The sequence below is a fragment of the Trichosurus vulpecula genome, chromosome 6 (assembly GCF_011100635.1).
Source record: "Trichosurus vulpecula isolate mTriVul1 chromosome 6, mTriVul1.pri, whole genome shotgun sequence".
In the NCBI taxonomy this organism is placed as follows: Eukaryota; Metazoa; Chordata; class Mammalia; order Diprotodontia; family Phalangeridae; genus Trichosurus; species Trichosurus vulpecula.
In genome coordinates, this window is record NC_050578.1 from 264,321,060 (window position 1) to 264,340,945 (window position 19,886).

The window sequence follows — 19,886 nt, forward strand, 5'->3', positions numbered from 1 at the left end:
TCTCTACTCCCAGGGGTGGAATTTTTTTTGATTCACTCCAGCTACTATCACCTTCTACTTTCAGGGTTTACTCCATCTTTTTCTGTATATTTTGTTCATACGTTGTTTTCCTGTTGTTATAATTTAAGCTCTTTGAGGGCGGAGACTGTGTTTTTTACTCTTCTTTATGTCCCTAGTACTTAGCAAGTGCCAGGAACATAATAAGAAGCTGATAAATGCTTGGCTATCTTAACTTGTCTAAATAGGCATAGGAAGTCAAGCAAGAAAAATAAATTGATTGGGCAAAATAACATAATGATTTTTCTATGAAAATTCTATCAAACTGCCTCTGTTAAAAAGTATTTTTTTTTCGGTGAAACATGAGAGATATGGAAAGTTAAGAGAAAGAAATTTATAAGATTCCAAAAATAGAATATTTTATAAATTAAGGGAGTTTACTAATTGAGGGTGCACACTATCCTTCCACAAATATCTTTTAAAATAATACACTTTTTCATTTTTTTTATTTATACATTGATCATTTTGGATATTTTCTCAAGAATGAGGCTAATCTTATTTTTCAGTCATTCTTGCTGTGATTCAGTAATATTGTTAAAGATTTTGCAATCAAAACATTTATAAAATGGACTGAGACAATATTTAGGAAAACTATAAATGAAGGGTGAAATAATTATTAGTGTCTTCATCACCTCTCTTCATCTCATTAGGCAATACAGTTCAATAGATCTTCATCAAGGCCAGATTTGAGAAAATGCTCAATTTCACCGATGTGACAGAATTCATTCTTCTTGGACTGACAAGTCACCGAGAATTGCAAGTTATGTTCTTTGTCATCTTTCTAATAGTTTATGTAATCACCATTGTGGGAAATGTGGGCATGATTATACTAATCAAAGTCAGTCCCCAGCTCAGCAGCCCTATGTACTTTTTCCTCAGCCACTTGTCTTTTGTGGATGTGTGGTTCTCCACCAATGTTACACCCAAAATGCTGGAAAATTTGATATCGGAGACTAAAACTATTTCCTATGCCAGTTGTTTGGTTCAATGTTTTTTCTTCATTGCCCTTGTCCATGTAGAAATCTTTATCCTGGCTGTGATGGCCTTTGATCGTTACATGGCAATTGGTAACCCTTTGCTCTATGGCAGTAAAATGTCAAGAATTGTCTGTATCCGGTTGATCTCTTTCCCATATATATATGGCTCACTCACTAGTTTGGCAGCAACATTGTGGACTTATGGGTTGTATTTCTGTGGGAATATTGAAATCAACCACTTCTACTGTGCAGATCCTCCTCTTATCAAGATGGCCTGTGCCGGAACATATGAAAAGGAATATACAATGCTCATACTTGCTGGTATCAACTTCACATACTCACTGTCAGTCATAATTATTTCTTATCTGTTCATTCTCATTGCTATTCTCCGAATGCATTCTGCAGAAGGAAGGAAGAAAGCGTTCTCCACCTGTGGTTCCCACTTGACAGCTGTTGTTATATTTTATGGGACTCTCATCTTCATGTATCTCAGGCGCCCCACTGAGGAGTCAGTGGAACAGGGGAAAAGGGTGGCTGTGTTTTATACCACAGTAATCCCCATGCTGAATCCCATGATCTATAGCCTGAGAAACAAAGATGTGAAGGAAGCCATCTCTAAAGTGATAAGGAGAACATGTTTAGCTAAATAAAAATAGTCTCTCTACTCCTAAGTTCTATGAACATTTGATCTTGGATCTGGCAATATGTATGTGTGGGAGTGAATCACCATGATTCACTGGATTTTTGTACTATCATTTTTTGGGAATGGGGAAGAAATAGTGGAGAATTCAACCCATTAATTTCCAAAAACATCTATAATAATCACCAATAATATCTTCTATGAAAGTAACAATTGAAGCCTATTAAGGCTGTGATGTGAAAAATCCTCTTTGGAAGAACGTTAATGTGATTTGGCCCGATAAGACTCTCGGTAGCCGTTAAGAACCCCCCGCCCCCGGCTTTGAATACCAGATAGTGGTGCTTCTCTCTGTGCTAACCATGTATGTATTGCTGTGGACAGAAAGAAGCCCTGTCTGCTGATTTGTGTTACTTTCTCTGTTTGTATAATTTTTGCTTGTAATTTATGTTTATGTATTCTCTGAAATTCTGGTTGCTGATTTTCCCCCTGAACTAAATGAATGATATATGTATGTTTAACTGAAGTGAGATTATAAACCCCTTAATGTTGCTTTCCTTAGAAAATCAAATCAAAGGACCTGTGCTAGCAGCCCTCCTGTGTGCTGGTGTTATTGACCTTACACCTCCACGGATACTGCAAGCAGCATTGTTGTTACAGGAGAGTAAATAGAAAGGCCAAAGTGGAAAAAAAAAGTCTCCACCCTTAAGGATCATTCAGTCTAATGGGACTGAGATAATAATGGGAAGGAAATATGTAAATAAATATGTACACACCATATGTATATATACATATACATACATACACATGTATATATATATACATACATACACACACACACACATATATATATATATAAATAACTAATGAAAAGACTTGTATGATGTCAGATTTTAAACAGTGCTTGAGAGAAACCAAGAACTGGAGATGTAGAAGGAGAGCATTTCAAACATAGAGGATGGCCAATGAAAATCCCTAGAGTAGGGAGGGCGGAGCCAATATGGCAGCTGGAAACCAGGGACTAGCATGAGCTCCCTGCCAAGTCCCTCCAAAAACTTATATTAAAAATTGGCTCTTTACCAATTGTAGAACTGCAGAACCCACAAAACAACAAAGGGAAGCAGGGCTCCAGCCAAGGACAGCCTGGATGGTCTCTGGGTGAGTTCTATCCCACACAGAGCTGGGAGCTGGGAGCGGAGCAGAGCCCAGCGTGAGCGGCGTGGACCAACCAGACCAGGAGCTGGGTGGAGTGTGCCCTAGCACACTGAATCAGTGAGCTGCGGCAGTAACCAGACTTCTCAACCACAAACACCAAAGACAGCAGAGAAGGTTAGTGGAAAAGTTGCAGGAGTGGAAGGAGTTCGTGGTTTGGCCACTGCATCAAGGGCAGTAGAGGTGGGGCGGCTACAGCTACAACTACAGGAGTGTTGGTGTGGCAGAGCTGGCACATCCCCCCCCCCAAACGTGGAACATAGAACTCTTTGGTCTACAAGCAGTCATACCCCACTGAAAAACTCAAGGGTCAAGTTAGTTGGTTGGGAATATGGCCAGGCAGCGAAAACGCACCCAGATTCAGTCTCAGACTTTGGATCCTTTCTTTGGTGACAAAGAAGACCAAAACATTTAGACAGAAGAAGTCAACAAAGTCAAAGAGCCTACAACAAAAGCCTCCAAGAAAAACATGAACTGCTCAGAGCTCAGAAAGGATTTGGAAAAGCAAGTTAGAGAAGTAGAGGAAAAAGTGGGAAGAGAAATGAGAAGGATACAAGAAAACCAGGAAAAACAAGTCAATGACTTGCTAAAGGAGACCCAAAAAAATACTGAAAAATACACTGAAGAAAACAACACCTTAAAAATAGACTAACTCAAATGGCAAAAGAGCTCCAAAAAGCCAATGAGGAGAAGAATGCCTTGAAAGGCAGAATTAGCCGAATGGAAAAGGAGGTCCAAAAGACCACTGAAGAAAATACTACTTTAAAAATTAGATTGGAGCAAGTGGAAGCTAGTGACTTTTTGAGAAATCAAGATATTATAAAACAGAACCAAAGGAATGAAAAAATGGAAGACAATGTGAAATATCTCATTGGTTAAACCGCTGACCTGGAAAATAGATCCAGGAGAGATAATTTAAAAATTATTGGACTACCTGAAAGCCATGATCAAAAAAAGAGTCTAGATATCATCTTTCAAGAAATTATCAAGGAGAACTACCCTGATATTCTAGAGCCACAGGACAAAATAGAAATTGAAAGAATCCATCAATCGCCTCCTCAAATAGATCCCAAAAAGAAATCTCCTAAGAATATTGTCACCAAATTCCAGAGCTCCCAGATCAAGGAGAAAATACTATAAGCAGCCAACAAGAAACAATTTGAGTATTGTGGAAACACAATCAGAATAGCCCAAGATCTGGCAGCTTCTACATTAAGAGATCGAAGGGCTTGGAATACGATATTCCGGAGGTCAATGGAGCTAGGATTAAAACCTAGAATCACCTACCCAGAAAAACTGTGTATCATGTTCCAAGGCAAAATATGGATTTTCAATAAAATAGAGGACTTTCAAGCTTTCTCAGTGAAAAGACCAGAGCTGAATAGAAAATTTGACTTTCAAACCCAAGAATCAAGAGAAGCATGAAAAGGTAATCAAGAAAAAGAACAAGAAAAAGAAATTGCAAGGGACTTATTAAAGTTGAACTGTTTTGTTGACATTCCTACACGGAAAGATGATGTATATGATTCATGAGACCTTAGTATTAGGGTAGCTGAAGGTAATATGCATATATATATGTTTATATATATATATATATATAAATATATATATATATATACACAAGTGAATGTGTATGTATGTATATACGTATGTGTGTGTGTATATGTATATATGGAGAGAGAGAGAGAGAGAGAGAGAGAGAGGGAGAGGGAGAGGGAAAGGGAGAGGGAGAGAAGGCACAGGGTGAGTTGAAGATGAAGGGAAGATGTCTAAAAGAAATAAAATCAAATTACAGGATGAGAGAGGAATATATTGAGAGAGGGAGATAGGGAGAGATAGAATGGGGTGGATTATCTCGCATAAAGGTGGCAAGAGGAAGCAGTTCTGTGGGAGGAGGGGAGAGGGCAGGTGAGGGGGGAAGGAGTGAATCTTGCTCTCATCAGATTTAACCTGAGGAGCGAATACCACACATACTCAATTGGGTATCTTACCCCATAGGAAAGAAGAGGGAAGAAGATAAAAAAAAGGGGAGGATGATGGAGGGGAGGGCAGATGGGTTGGAGGTAATCAAAAATAAACACTTACGAAAGGGGACAGGGTCAAGGGAGAAAATTCAATCAAGGGGGGTGGGTTGGGAAGGAGCAAAATATAGTTAGTCTTTCACAACATGAGTATTGTGGAAGTGTTATACATAATAATACACATGTGGCCTATGTTGAATAGCCTGACTTCTTAGGGAGGGTGGGAGGGAAGGGAAGAGGGGAGAGAATTTGGAACTCAAAATTTAAAAAACAGATGTTCAAAAACAAAAAAAAAAGTTTTTGCATGCAACTAGAAAATAAGATACACAGGCAATGGGGCATAGAAATTTATCTTGCCCTACAAGAAAGGAAGGGAACAGGGATGGGAGGGGAGTGGGGTGACAGAAGGGAGGGATGACTGCGGAGCAGGGCAACCAGAATATACGCCATCTTGGAGTGGGGGGGAGGGTAGAAATGGGGAGAAAATTTGTAATTCAAACTCTTGTGAAAATCAATGCTGAAAACTAAATATGTTAAATAAATAAATTTAAAAAAAAAGAAAATCCCTAGAGTAAGGAGACTGAGTTTCTTGTGTGGTGAACAGCAAAGACGCATATGTATGTGTATCACCGCATATGTGGATAGGGAAAAGGTTTTAGAAGACTGGAAAGGTAGGAGCAGGCCAGGTAATGCAGGGCTTTAAAAGCCAAAGCAATTTAATTTTGATCCTAAAAGCCATGGGACTTCATTTTTTTTTGATTTGTTAAAATAAAAAGTTTATTATGTTATTATACCTCATTCATTTCTAGATATATCCTTCCTTCTTCTCTTATAAAAATTCAATTTTAACAAATATTTAAAAGGACTCTAAATAAGTCAGTAAAACCAGCCAATAAATTTACCACATCTGGGAGCATATGCACCCTTTCATAACTATGGTTCACTTCCTTTGCAGTCAAGAGGAGAAGATTTTTCCTCCCTCAACTCTTCTCCATGTCCAAACTTAAGCATTATAATACTAGAGCACATACTTTAATTTTGTTGCTCTCTCTTTCTTAAATATTGTAATCAGTGTGTAAATCACACATACCAATACCAGTATTCATCCCTATTAAGAAATAATTCACAAAATAAATAGGACAAAATAGAATGCAGATTATGTGAATGTGTAGTTTTGTAAATCAAGATGTGGCCTACAGATGTGGTTTTGTTTGAGCTTGACATCATTGGTATACATTGTGTTCCTGGTTCTTAAGTCAGTAAGCATCATTTCATATGCATCTTTCCGTGTTTCCCTGTATTCTTCACATTTATCACTTCTTATGGTATGTCATGGCAGTAATGATTTGTTTGGGCAACAGCAATTATTGGGTACCTAATTTATTTTCAGTTTTTCGCTATCAAAAAATGTTTTGTTTTTGTTTTTTCTTCCATTGAGCCAATTTTTTCCTTCAGTTATTATTTGCAAAATTCTGTAAAACTGACCTTCATCCAAAATATCTCACCTACTCATTTTCCACAGGTCTTTACATGCTTTCATTATTTCTTTATTCTTTATGTTAAGCACTCTCTTTTCCCTCTAGTTATCTTTGAAACCCAAGTGCCCCTGAGGGGGCACCTTGGTACTACAGGAATGAAATCTTATTAGGGAATGTAGCTTCTCTGATCCCCTACGGCTAGATCTGAGAAAGTTTACTAATACTCATCCTGACTCCTTCATAGGGCTATTTGGCAAGCACAATGAGAATCAAAAAATATAACCATGTTTTGTAATACCATAGAAATGTAAGATCACATTTGCTAGCTATGGCCCTGGACAAGTCACATGATTTCTTTAAATTTCAGTTCCCTAAATTATAAAATTAGAGGATTAGACTAGATGACTTTCAAGTGTACTCCCAGGTGTAAATCTGTCTGATATTCAATCAGCAATTCTTTTGACCCTTTGGTTTCTTCATCTGTAAAATGAATATAATATTTCATGCAGTCTCTATCCCTCCAGCTTTTTGGAATTGTTGCCTTCTCTGGGCCCAGGATTCTTTATCTGTGAAATAAGAAATTGCACTTTATTAACAACTGATAAGTTTCCTTCAAGCCCTGAGGTTCTAGATGTATTAGCTGGCACTCTACATTTCTAAGTCTTTTTCTTCCTCTCCATAAGAAGAAAAAATTTGGGTAGATAATATTTAAGGTCCTTTCTAGGTCTTAACTTCCATGCTTCCATGATATTCCATGTTTCTTTGGTCTTACAGAAGTTATTCAGTCTAGAAAACTAAAGTTCCCTTTGATTAATTTTTTGATTGATTATCTCACCAGAATCAATGGTAAACTCTTTGAACATTGTGACAAACACATTGGCTAACCACTAGTTTTCTTACAGAAATGAGTGTTGAAATAGTTTTTAACCTCAAAAAGATTACATTTAGCTGGGGAATTTATACATATTAACTAAGAATTTACAAAGTACAAACATTTCATCTCAGTGTTGGGTGAAAAGCTGATTGACATACCCTGATGCCTTGGGTTATCAAAAAAGTTCTGCCATCCTTGGTATAAATCAGACCTCAAGGTGGTCAAAATCAAAATAGAAACTAAATAGGTAGAATTGAATATCTGGATACATGAAATTTGAAGGGTTTAAAAATTTAGCTCTAACTACTTTTCAGAGGCCATATCTACAGAATGGCAAAACATCTCACTGAAACATTAAAAATCCCACATTTACTATGCAGTCAATACCTTCAGTCTATATATAGAGAAAAATGATATCTATATTATAACGTATTTCATAATATAACATTAAATATATATGTAATGATTATGTAATTAACATGGCTTTTATGTAATAGCTTTGATATGAAGATATAATAATAAATATGATACAATAAACATAAGGTTAAATAATAATTACATATCCTAGCACAGTTATGTAATATATAATAAAACACTAATTGTATATAACATCTAATTAATATTATTGCTATCTGTCCTTCATTTTTGAAAAGGACCAATAACATGACAGGGTGATGTCTTGACTTGAGCATGAATTGAATTTAAGTAAGGCAGAGTTGCATGAAGACGGTGCCCTCACTGTCTCTTCCAGAGTCATCAAAGTCCAGTGGCAAGATAAAAGTCAAGAAAAAATGGCAATGGTCCAGGATGTAGTAGATAACCTCGGCATCTTTTATGTCTGATGAAAGTGAGAGTTGGGTGACAGACAGATGCCAGAGGTGCATAAGCAGCCGTGTAAAGGACTTGGCAAGACTTCAAAACAGAGGTGCTAGTCCTCTCTGAATACCTTATACACCCATCTAATTAGTATAGAACAATAACAATAATAACAGCAACAACAACAATAATAATAATAATAACCAGCATTTATAAAGCATCTGCTATGCGGCAGGCACTGTGCAAGAGGTTTTGCAAATATCTCATTTGACCTTAACAATTATCTTCCAAGGTGTATCAGCAAAGCAATAATAACATTGTAGATGATAACTGTCAAAATGCCTACGTGGTTCTGTATTGCACAAGACTCTCCACGTAGAAGGTAGAAGAAGTAAAGCATTTATTCAGACACCAGAGAGTCATATCCCACGAGCCATTTAGCCACTCCATCCGAACAGTATAGCATTCAATACATCCCAAAACCTCTCCAACCCTAACTGTGCCGACGACCATTAGCAGCCATAACTGCTTTCTCTCTCTCTCTCTCTCTCTCTCTCTCTCTCTCTCTCTCTCTCTCTCTCTCTCTCCCCATTTCCTGTGATGTTACTTCCTTTTCTCTCGGGAAGCTCCTCCCGCCCCTGTCACTTAGGCTTCCTGTGACATAAGCCAGTCACAGGACTATTAATGAGTGAGTAAAATCTTCAAAGGTAAATTGATATTACACAAGGTAGGTGCTATTGTTATTCCCATTTTACAATTGAGGATACCACAGAGCTAGTAAGGGTCTGAGGCTGGATTTGAACTTGTCTAATTGAATCCAGGCCTAGCACACTAAGTACTGCATCTCCTACTTGCCAGCTATCACCAAATCTCCTCAGCTGAGATTAAAATGATAATAACCCATGTACAGAAAGCTTTATTGTTGCAAAATGTATTATGTACTCATTTCATCTAAGCATTACATCAACTGTATTAAAAGCTATTTGCAAGCACTATTACTTATTACATTTTTGTAGATAAGAAAATTGAAATTGAAAGATTCTGGTGGTTTTTTCCAAGGCCATGCACCTACTAACTGATAGATCCAAGAGTCTAACCCAAGTCATGAAACCATTGAAAGGATCTCAAAGATTGCCCAAAACAAACTCCTTATTTTTACAGCAAGGGAAATGTAAGCCAGAAGAATGAAGTGTCTTCCTAACTCCAAATTCAGGATTCTTTCCCCTATAAATCATTGTGTTTTCTGGAAATCTATTTAAAAATATAACATGGAATGCATGTCTTAAAAATTCCATCAGCTCATTTGAAGAGACCTGTCTCCTACAACAAGATGAAATTTAATAGGGATAATTTTAAAGTCTTACACTTGGATGCAAAGGGAAATGGGAAGCAGAAGGTAATTTATTAAGCAATTATTGTATGCTAAGCACTGTATTAAATGCTTATCTCATTCAATCCCGAACACCATTAAAACAAACCATTTTATAAGTAGTTAGGAAAGATGTTGTTATTGTTCTCTTATTTCAAATGAGATGCTCCTAAACACTTTAGCATTGTAGCTATCAAATAGTAGGCACTATAAAAATGCATATTTCCTCCCTTATTCCTTTGCCCATTCAGTTAAACAAACACTTAGCAATCAATTATCAAATCTTATTTCTTTCTCCTCAACATCTCTACTCTTTCCCTCCCATAGCCACTAACATTCTTCAGGCTCTCATCACTTCTCACTAGACAATTATAATAGTCTTAACTCATCACCCTATTTCAAGTGCCTCAATTATATCCCTTCTTTCATACAACTGACAAAGTGTTTTGCCTAATTGGCTTTAACCACATTACTGATAGGGGCCCTGCAATCTGGAAAATCTGTGTAAAGTTTTTTGGCCTTTCCTTCACAACAGAGAAAGTGCGAATTTTTCTTTTATGGGATGTTTACAGTACCTTTTTATAAAATTAGCGTTGGTATTATATGACACTATGTATTTATTTTACACATTTCTGAGTTTCTAAACTTTTTATGTGTCATCTGCTGGCCTTCACATGTTTTTTTTTTTTGTGGCTTCCACAAAACATCCAAAAAATCCCATTTAATTTCTTATTCCAATCCACAATATATTGAAACCACAATAGAGAAAGCCATGATGTAGAAGGGATAACTAAATTCTAGGTGCCTCTTTTACTTCCAGGGTAAAATACAAACCCCAGGATTGACATTTGATGCTCTTCACAATTTGAGCCCATACTACTTTCCAGTTTTCTTACACCTTATTCCTTTTCATATACTCTGGGAGAAGAAATGCCTACTGTGCAGAATTTCTCATGTAGCTAGAGAGCTGGGCCATTTAATGAGTATTACCATATACGTTTCTGGCACAGTTGTTAAAGGTGGGAAATAACAAGGGCTCAGAAAAGAATCAGAAGTAGGGAATTTAGGTTGTGCCTTTGGTATATATTCTGCCATGATTTCATGATCCCAACCTGCTCCTGCTCACATCTGACAGCCTTCTCTTTTAGGACAAAGGTTCTCACAGTAATATATCATGTAATACATGATGTATATGTTGGCAAGTTCTGGGTACCATCTCTAAAGAATCAGTGTTGGGCACACTAATGATTGATCGACCCATACATAGTAGATATAGGTATTTAGTAGTGTATTTCTTTGATTGACAAGTTAGGTGGCACAAGAGATAGAAAATTTGAGTCAGCATCAGAAATAACTGAGTCAAATCAAGGCATTCACTAACTGAGACCCTGAACAACTTACTTAACTCATGTTTGTGTGAATTTCATTATCTATAAAGAAGGGTAAAATAGCAATTATCTCTCAAGGTTAAGTTTAAAATGAGACAATATGAAGTGCTTTACAAATCTTATATGCTATCTAAATGCTAATATTATTGTTTCCAGAGATTTAATTGTGACAGGGGAAATGAGGCTCTTCCCCAGGCGCTGAAATTACAATACATGCTAGTCAAATGAATGAAACAAAGCAACCTGAGTGATTACTGTTAATATAGAATAATGCCAGAAGTAGCTAGAAGGTACAGCAGAGAGAGGGCGGCTGTATGGCAGAGTGGATAGAATTCAAAGCCTAAAGTCAGGAAGACTCATCTTCCTGAGCTTAAATTCAGCCTCAGTTACTAGCTGTGTGACCATACCCATTTGCCTCTCCTTCTCATCTGCAAAATGAAATGGAGAAGGAAATAACAATCACTGCAGCATCTTTGCCAAGAAAACCCTAAATGGGGTCATGAATAGTTGGACATGACTGAAAAAGACTGGACAACAATAGTAGATAGATCGCTAGATGGGACATCAAGGCAACCTGAGTTCAAATCCTGCCTCAGGTACTTACTATTTGTATGATGCTGGTCAAGTGTTTTAAGCTCTCTCAGTCTCAATATCCCTATTTGTGAAATGGAGATAATAAAAGTTCCTACTTCATGACATTTCATGAACATCAAATAATATGATATATGTAAAGTGCATTATGAAACTTAAATAGTCAATATTCAAATCCATGAGCCTCTTTGGGTATTGTAAAATTGCATCTGACTGCTGGAAATGAGGAAAGACTTGCTTGATGTGTCACTGCTGGTGGCAAATCCAAGTCTCCTCCCAGAGTGATGGCATTCCCACGGGATCAATTGGAAGCTAGAAAAGAGAGGCATGATGCCAAAGGGTTCTAGTCACTTGTTTAGACTGATATGAAAAAAAATAATTCAGCCAATTAGTGTTTACACTTCACTACCTCAGGAGAGCTTATGAGAAATATCATTGCAATCGTCCCTTATAATTGTGGTACTTCTGGAAGAGCACTGCTCCCAACAGTGAAGACTTTGCCATAAATCTGGCTGGATCCCTCAGTATTTCCTCTCTTGTGGTAAATACAGAACACATTTTCTAAGGTAGGTTTAATGGATCTTCATATGAAAGTGATACATGATTACTCTTTAAACCGGATTTGACAACCTTTCTAGAGGGCTGGTGTGAGAGAATGAAACAAGGACATACCTATAAGTTTTAAACAACAATTAGATACACTTATACCCCTTTTATAATACATATGAGGCAACATGGACTAGTGTGTAGAAAGCTATCTAGGAAGATATATGCTCAAGTCTCACCTCCAACAGGTAGTGGTGACATTGGTCACATCTATGACATTGGTCAAGTCACATAACTTCATGGTACAGGCAATTTTTGAAGATTATACATTGTGGAGAAGGAGAAAGAAATGAAGTTGCCTTGCATTTGTAAAGAAAGTTCCCAATGCTAGTGAAGACACAGGTCCAATTCATACCATTAATAATTAATAATTTTGCTCTGAGTATATGACAATAGGTTATGTTTTATAGACTGAACTCTTGTATGTTAAGTATGTAACTGTATAGTGAGGCATCTTTTAAGAGATCCCATAGTGTATTTACTCATCACATTTTTTCTTTATAGTTGCTAATGCTGATGTTGTTTTTCAGGTGGATGAAATTGATCATTGTATACATTCCAAAGGAAATATGTATTGAGCCATGGTAAATAAATAGATAAGGACTATTTCCTTTATTTTTAAAAGAAAATTCATTGTGACTCTTATCATTATTTTAAAATTAGGTTATGCATATTAAACTACATGACTCTTAAAAAATAGCAAAAAATTATTTGCATAACCATTGAAGTCTCAAGAATTTTTATCAAGTTTCACTAGATGAATATATGAATGAGCTAGAATTCTGAAAAAGGAAGAGAGGTTGACTAAGTTTCTCCTTGCTTCCATGAAGATTTCATCTAAAATTTTCCACAGAAAGAATGAACCGAAGCACCACCACCACTAACAACCAGTTTGGCGAACTCAACCTAAAATTAGATACTGGTTCTGCTGAACCAGTGCTAAGAGGCTGAATCTCACAACTAGTATGATATAACAATCATATAACAACTTGTTTAGCCATTCCCCAATGATATGCATCCCTTAAATTTCCAGTTCATTGCCAAAACACAAAAGAGCAGCCAGAAATGTTTTAGAATATATAGGTTCTTTTCCTTTGCCCCTACTGACCTTGGGAAACAGACCTAATACTAGTATTCCCACCAAAGATTATACACAGTTTGTAACTCTTTGGGTATAATTCCAGATTACTATCCAAATGGTTCGATCAATTCACAGTTCCACCTACAGTGAATTAGTGTACCTACTTTTATACATCTCCTCAAACATTTGTTACTTTCCTCTTCTATCATTTCAGCCAATCTGATAGGTGTAAGATGATATCTCAAAGTTGTTTTAATTTGCATTTCTCTAATCAGTAGTGATTTAGAGCATTTTTATATGACTATGTGTAATGTTGATTTCCTCATAAAAACTGCCTGTTCATATTCTTTGATCATTTATCAACTGAGGAATGACACAATTTTTTTTATAAATTTAAGTAAGTTCTTTATATATTTGAGATATGAGACCTTTTCTATAAAATTTCTACCTATTTTCTGTTTTCCTTCTCATCTTGGTTATATTGGTTTTATTGGTACAAAATCTTTTTTTTAATTTAATGTAATCAAAATTATTTATTTTATACCTCACAATGCTCTCTGTCTCTAGTTTATTTATAAATTGTTGTCCTATCCATAAATCTAATAGGTCATGTATCGTTTTGGACCTTATTTTGGTAATTGTGTAAGGTATTTTTCTATGACCAATTTTTGCCAGACTGCTTTCCTGATTTCACAACAATTTTTATCAAATAATAAATTCTTTTTGTCTCTTTTTAAAAATCATTATATATTTATTAAATATTTTAAGTTTTCAGCATTAATTTTCAGAAGAGTTTGAATTACAAATTTTCTTCCCATTTCTACCCTCCTCCCACTCCAAGACAGCATGTATTCTGATTGCCCTGTTCCCCAGTCAACCCTTCCTTCTGTCACACCACTCCCCCCCATCCCTTTTTCCCTTACTTTTTTGTAGGGCAAGAGAGATTTTTATGCCCCATTGCCTGTATATCTTACTTCCTAGTCGCATGAAAAGACTTTTTTTTGAACATCTGCTTTTAAAACTTTGAGTTCCAAATTCTCTCCTCTCTTCTCTCCCCACCTACCCTCCCTAAGAAGGCAAGCAATTCAACATAGGACACATGTGTATCATTATGCAAAACCCTTCCACAATACTCAAGTTGGGAAAGACTAAATACATTTTGCTCCTTCCTATCCTATCCCCCTTTATCTAATTTTACCCCTTGAACCTGTCCCTTTTCAAAAGTGTTTGCTTTTGATTACCTCCTCCCCCATCTGCCCTCCCTTCTATCATCCCTCCTTTTTTATCTCCTTCCTCCTTCTTTCCTGTGGGGTAAGATAACCAATTGAGTGTGCATGTTATTCCCTCCTCAGGTCAAATCCGATGAGAGCAAGATTCACTGATTCCCCCTCACCTGTCCCCTCTTCCCTCCCAACAGAACTTCTTTTTCTTGCCACTTTTATGTGAGATAATTTACCCCATTCTATCTCTCCCTTTCTCCCTCTCTCAATATATTCTTCTCTCATCCCTTAATTTGATTTTTTTAGATATCATCCCTTCATATTCAATTCACTCTGGCCCTCTGCATATATATTATATATAACATATGTGTGTGTGTATGTATGTATGTATGTATATTGCCTTCAGCTACCCTAATACTGAGGTCTCATGAATTATGCACATCATCTTTCCATGTAGGGATGTAAACAAAACAGTTCAACTTTAGTAAGTCCCTTATGATTTCTCTTTCTTGATTACCTTTTCATGCTTCTCTTGTTTCTTGGGTTTGAAAGTCAAATTTTCTATTCACCTCTGGTCTTTTCACTGAGATAGCTTGAAAGTCCCCTATTTTATTGAAAATCCATATTTTGCCTTGGAGCATGATACTCAGTTTTGCTGGGTAGGTGATTCTTATTTTTAATCCCAGCTCCATTGACCTCCGGATTATCATATTCCAAGCCCTTCAATCCCTTAATGTGGAAGCTGCTAGATCTTGTGTTATCATGATTGTGTTTCCACAATACTCAAATTGTTTCTTTATGGCTGCTTGAAGTATTTTCTCCATCTGGTAGCTCTGGAATTTGGCGACAATATTCCTAGGAGTTTTCTTTTTGGGATCTTTTTGAGGAGGCGATCAATGGGTTCTTTCAATTTCTATTTTACCCTCTGGCTCTATAATATCAGGGCAGTTCTCTTTGATAATTTCTTGAAAGATGATATCTAGGCTCTTTTTTTGATCATGGCTTTCAGGTAGTCCAATAATTTTTAAATTATCTCTCCTGGATCTATTTTCCAGATCAGTGGTTTTTCCAATGAGGTATTTCACATTGTCTTCCATTTTCTCATTCCTTTGGTTCTGTTTTATAATATCTTGATTTCTCATAAAGTCACTAGCTTCCACTTGCTCCAATCTCATTTTTAAGGTAGTATTTTCTTCAGTGGTCTTTTGGACCTCCTTTTCCATTTGGTTAATTCTGCCTAAGGCATTCTTCTCCTCATTGGCTTTTTGGAGCTCTTTTGCCAATTGAGTTAGTCTATTTTTTAAAGTGTTGTTTTCTTCAGTATTTTTTTTTGGGTTTCCTCCAGCAAGTCATTGACTTATTTTTCATAGTTTTCTTGCATCCTTCTCATTTCTCTTCCCAATTTTTCCTCTACTTCTCTAACTTGCTTTTCCAACTCCTTTTTGAGGTCTTCCATGGCCTGAGACCAGTTCATGTTTTTCTTGGAGGCTTTTGACGTAGGCTCTTTGACTTTGTTGACTTCTTCTGGCTGTATATTTTGGTCTTCTTTGTCACCAAAGAAATATTCCAAAGTCTGAGACTGAATCTGGGTGCATTTTTGCTGCCTGGCCATATTCCCAACCAACTAACTTGACCCTTGAGTTTTTCAGCAGGGTATGACTGCTTGTAGAGTGGAGAGCATCTTGTCCCAAGCTTGAGGGGTTACGCTGTTGTTTTCAGAGCTGTTTCTACACAGCAAGCTCTGTCACACCATGGTAAGCTCATGACTTCTTACAACAATTTAGGGTCTTGCCCAATTAGGAATCATGTAGAACTTGACACAAATTAAATGAAACTTTGTGGGGGGAAAAGGAAATATATTGAAGGGTGAAGTATTTTTCTGAACTCCTGCTCTGATCTGACACTTAATTCCTCCCACCGGCTGGGCCTGGGGCCAGACACAACTGCAACTGTAGTTCTGCACCACCTCCGCTGCCCCTGGGGCAGTGGCCAAACACGAACTCCTTTCACTCTGTCTTTGCAGCTTTTCCCACTAACCTTCTCTGTTGTTTTTGGTGTTTGTGGGTTGAAAAGTCTCGTAACTGCCACAGCTCACTGATTCAGGGTGGTAGGGCCTGTTCTGCCTAATTCCTGATCTGATTGGTCAGGGCACAGTCTACACTAGGCTCTGCTCCACTGAGCTCCCAGATCCGTGTGATAGACCTTACCCAGAGACCATCCAGGCTGGTCTGGGATGAAGCCCTGCTTCACTCTGCTATTCTGTGGGTGCTGCAGCTCTAGAATTTGTTCAGAACCATTTTATAGATTTTTTGAGGGACCTGGCAGGAGAGCTCACAGAGAGTCCCTGCTTTTCAGCCACCATCTTGGCTCTACCCCCAATAAATTCCTTTTTCAAGAGCTTAAATCTTTACATTTGTCAAATGCAATGTTACTATAATCCTTTGCTAATATGTATGGTGTGTCTATGCTATTCCACTGATCTACATTTCTATTTCTTAGATAGTACTAGGTAGTTTTAATATTTAATGGTTTATGAGAACAACACCCTATTTAATGGTTTAAGTTCTGGCACTGCTAAACTTCCTTTACATTTTTATCATTAATTACTTTGATATTCTTGATCTTTTTTCTTCTAAATGAACTTATTTTTTCTAGCTCCGTAAAATAAATTTTTGGTAATTTAATTGAGATACCATTGAATAAATAGATGCATTTTGGTACAATGGTCATTTTTGTTATATTGTCTCTTCCATGAGCAATCAATATTTTCCAGTTATTTAAATCTGACTTTATTTGTATCAAAAACATTTTATAATTATGTTCATGTAGTTCCTGGGTTTGTTTTGGTAGGCATACTCTCGGATATTTTGTATTATCTGCAGTTATCTTAAATGATACATCTCTTACTTTCTATTCTTGCAGTGTTTTGTTGGTGATATATAGAAATGCAGATGATTCAAGTTTTTTTATATATTCTGTTACTGTGCTTAAATTATTGTTTCTGCTAATGTTTTAGCTGAATCTTTAGGATTTTCTGAGCATATCATCATATCATCTGCAAAAAACCCTATGAGAGTTTTAAGACATACATTATTAAAGTCTAGGACCTGAGTAAAATAAATACAAATTACACCTCTAATGCATTCTCATTAAAGTTACTTCCCATATCTGAACACTGGTTTCTTTTTTTTCCATTTACTCTACTGCCTCCATTCTAAATTGCTAAGGTTATTCTCATGTATTTATTGTTCAAACAGTACATAAAATAATTGTAGAGAACTTGATTGTCTATATCTCCAAACTTCCCCACTATTACTATGGAGAAATCACTTAACCCTTTTGGGATTCAGTATCCTCTTCTCAAAAATAATGGAATTGGAATAAATTATGGGTTCTTAATATATGAAGGGCAGATCTGACAGTCAGGTGAATAGTATTACAAAAAAAAACAAATATGTCGAAAGAAATTGATCAAAATATTGAGAAATAAAACAAGTTCATTAAAAATACTAGATGATCATCAAGGCTGATTGAAACTCTTAAGTATTTTTAATCTATGAAAACAATGATAAAGGCAAACACAGGAGCCAATTTGTTGCAAAGGAAGGTGTGTTGAATTTAAAATCACAAGGCCTGCACTCAAATCCTGTCTCTTCCATTTCTCTCTCATGTGAACTTTGTGATGTCCCTTAACTTCTCTAAATCTAGAAAATAATTAATTTGCTACAAGAAAGGTATGAAGGACCTGTGATTTCATCCATATTGGAATTCTCCTCACCAAAATGAAACCAAAGTCATATATAACTTCAAGTTTTATAGAGTTTATTGAGGCACAGAGGTTAAGTAAGTATTCATCAGTAATGAAAATTTAAAAAGTGTCAGAAGCAGGAGCTGTAAATATCTCCCCATGATTTTGAGTAAAATACTCTAACTACTAAGCCATATTGCATTTCATAATATAAGATATACTGAACTAAATAATCCAGGTCATTTTGTTATTGTATCTCTAGACTCCTGGTGCTCTCCTCTTTCCTGGATACTCTCTAAAAACTACAGTGGTGTTGGAGTATAAAGAATGAGAAATATGTAGAAATTAAGAGAAGGGGAAATGAATGAGGGTTTTGGTTTTTGTCTCTTTCTATATTTTAGAAGTAATAATAAGCAAGATTGTTGACATTGCTGAGGACACTCACAATTTCTCTTTCTCTCAACAGGAAATACAGAGCCAATGACTCTAAGCCTGAGGCAGAGTTAAGGTAATGCCACAGCCAAATTACACAGATGTGACTGAATTTATCCTTTTGGGCCTAACTAGTCAACGGGACCTCCAAGTCCTCTTTTTTGTAGTATTCTTAATTGTGTATGTTATCACTCTGGTGGGCAATATTGGCATGATCATGCTAATCAGTGTCAGTCCCCAGCTCCAGAGTCCCATGTACTTCTTTCTCAGCCATTTGTCTTTTGTGGATGTGTGGTTCTCTTCCAATGTCACCCCAAAGATGTTGGAAAACTTATTATCCAAGACCAAGACGATTTCCTATGTTGGGTGTTTAGTACAGTGTTATTTTTTTATTGCTCTTGTCCACGTAGAGGTCTATATCCTGGCTGTGATGGCCTTTGATCGATTTATGGCCATCTGTAACCCTCTGCTTTATGGGAGCAAAATGTCAAAGACAGTTTGTATTCGGTTAATCTCAGTGCCCTATGTTTATGGCTTCTCTGTAAGCCTCATTTGCACCTTGTGGACCTATGGGTTGTATTTCTGTGGAAACTTTGAAATCAACCACTTCTATTGTGCTGATCCCCCACTCATTAAGATAGCCTGTGGTGGCATCCACATCAAGGAATATACCATGATCGTCATTGCAGGAATTAATTTCACCTATTCTCTGTCTGTGGTGTTGATCTCTTACACATTTATTGTCGTGGCCATCCTCCGCATGCGGTCTGCAGAAGGGAGAAAGAAGGCTTTTTCCACCTGTGGCTCTCACCTCACAGCTGTTACTATGTTTTATGGGACACTCATTTTCATGTATCTCAGGCGCCCCACAGAGGAGTCTGTAGAGCAGGGGAAAATGGTGGCTGTGTTTTATACCACAGTAATCCCCATGCTGAACCCCATGATCTACAGCCTAAGGAACAAGGATGTAAAAGAGGCAATGAACAAAGCTATTCATAGGGCTTGTTTTGTGAAATAATCCATAGAATCAATTGTCTTCAAACATGAAAACATCAACAATTTAGTCATGGGACACTAGATTCATAAAGGATGATATAGGTCATCGAGTTCAAAATCCAATCAAATAAGAATCACTTCCACTTTATCCCTGATAAATAGTCATTTATTTAAAGGCCTCTAGGTGGCACAGTAGCTAGAGCACTGGGCCTGAAGTCAGGAAGATCTTAATTCTACTCCTGCCTCAGACTCTTAATAGCTGTGTGATCCTGGGCAGCTATTTTAACTTGTTTACCTCAGGTTCTTCAATTATAAAGGGGGGAGGGGATAATAATAGCATCTACCTCACAAGTTTAATGTGAGGATCTAATGAGATATTTGTA

At 36.8% G+C, this 19,886-nt stretch overlaps 1 protein-coding gene across 1 annotated transcript; it reads left to right on the forward strand.

Annotated features, from left to right (window-relative positions):
* Window positions 1–751: 751 nt before the first annotated feature.
* On the forward strand, window positions 752–19,525 carry LOC118853557 (olfactory receptor 5M9). The gene is made up of 2 exons (XM_036763690.1): window positions 752–1,346; window positions 18,594–19,525. The coding sequence occupies exons 1-2, from the start codon at window positions 752–754 to the stop codon at window positions 19,523–19,525; spliced, it is 1,527 nt and encodes a 508-aa protein (XP_036619585.1).
* Window positions 19,526–19,886: the final 361 nt, after the last annotated feature.

Excerpts from the sequence above, each read along its gene's own strand:
- LOC118853557 (XM_036763690.1), top strand. The coding sequence starts at position 752 with ATGCTCAATTTCACCGATGTGACAGAATTCATTCTTCTTGGACTGACA. Across the intron at positions 1,347-18,593 it reads AAAGGAATATACAATGCTCA|AGCCAAATTACACAGATGTG; the intron begins TACTTGCTGGTA and ends AGGTAATGCCAC.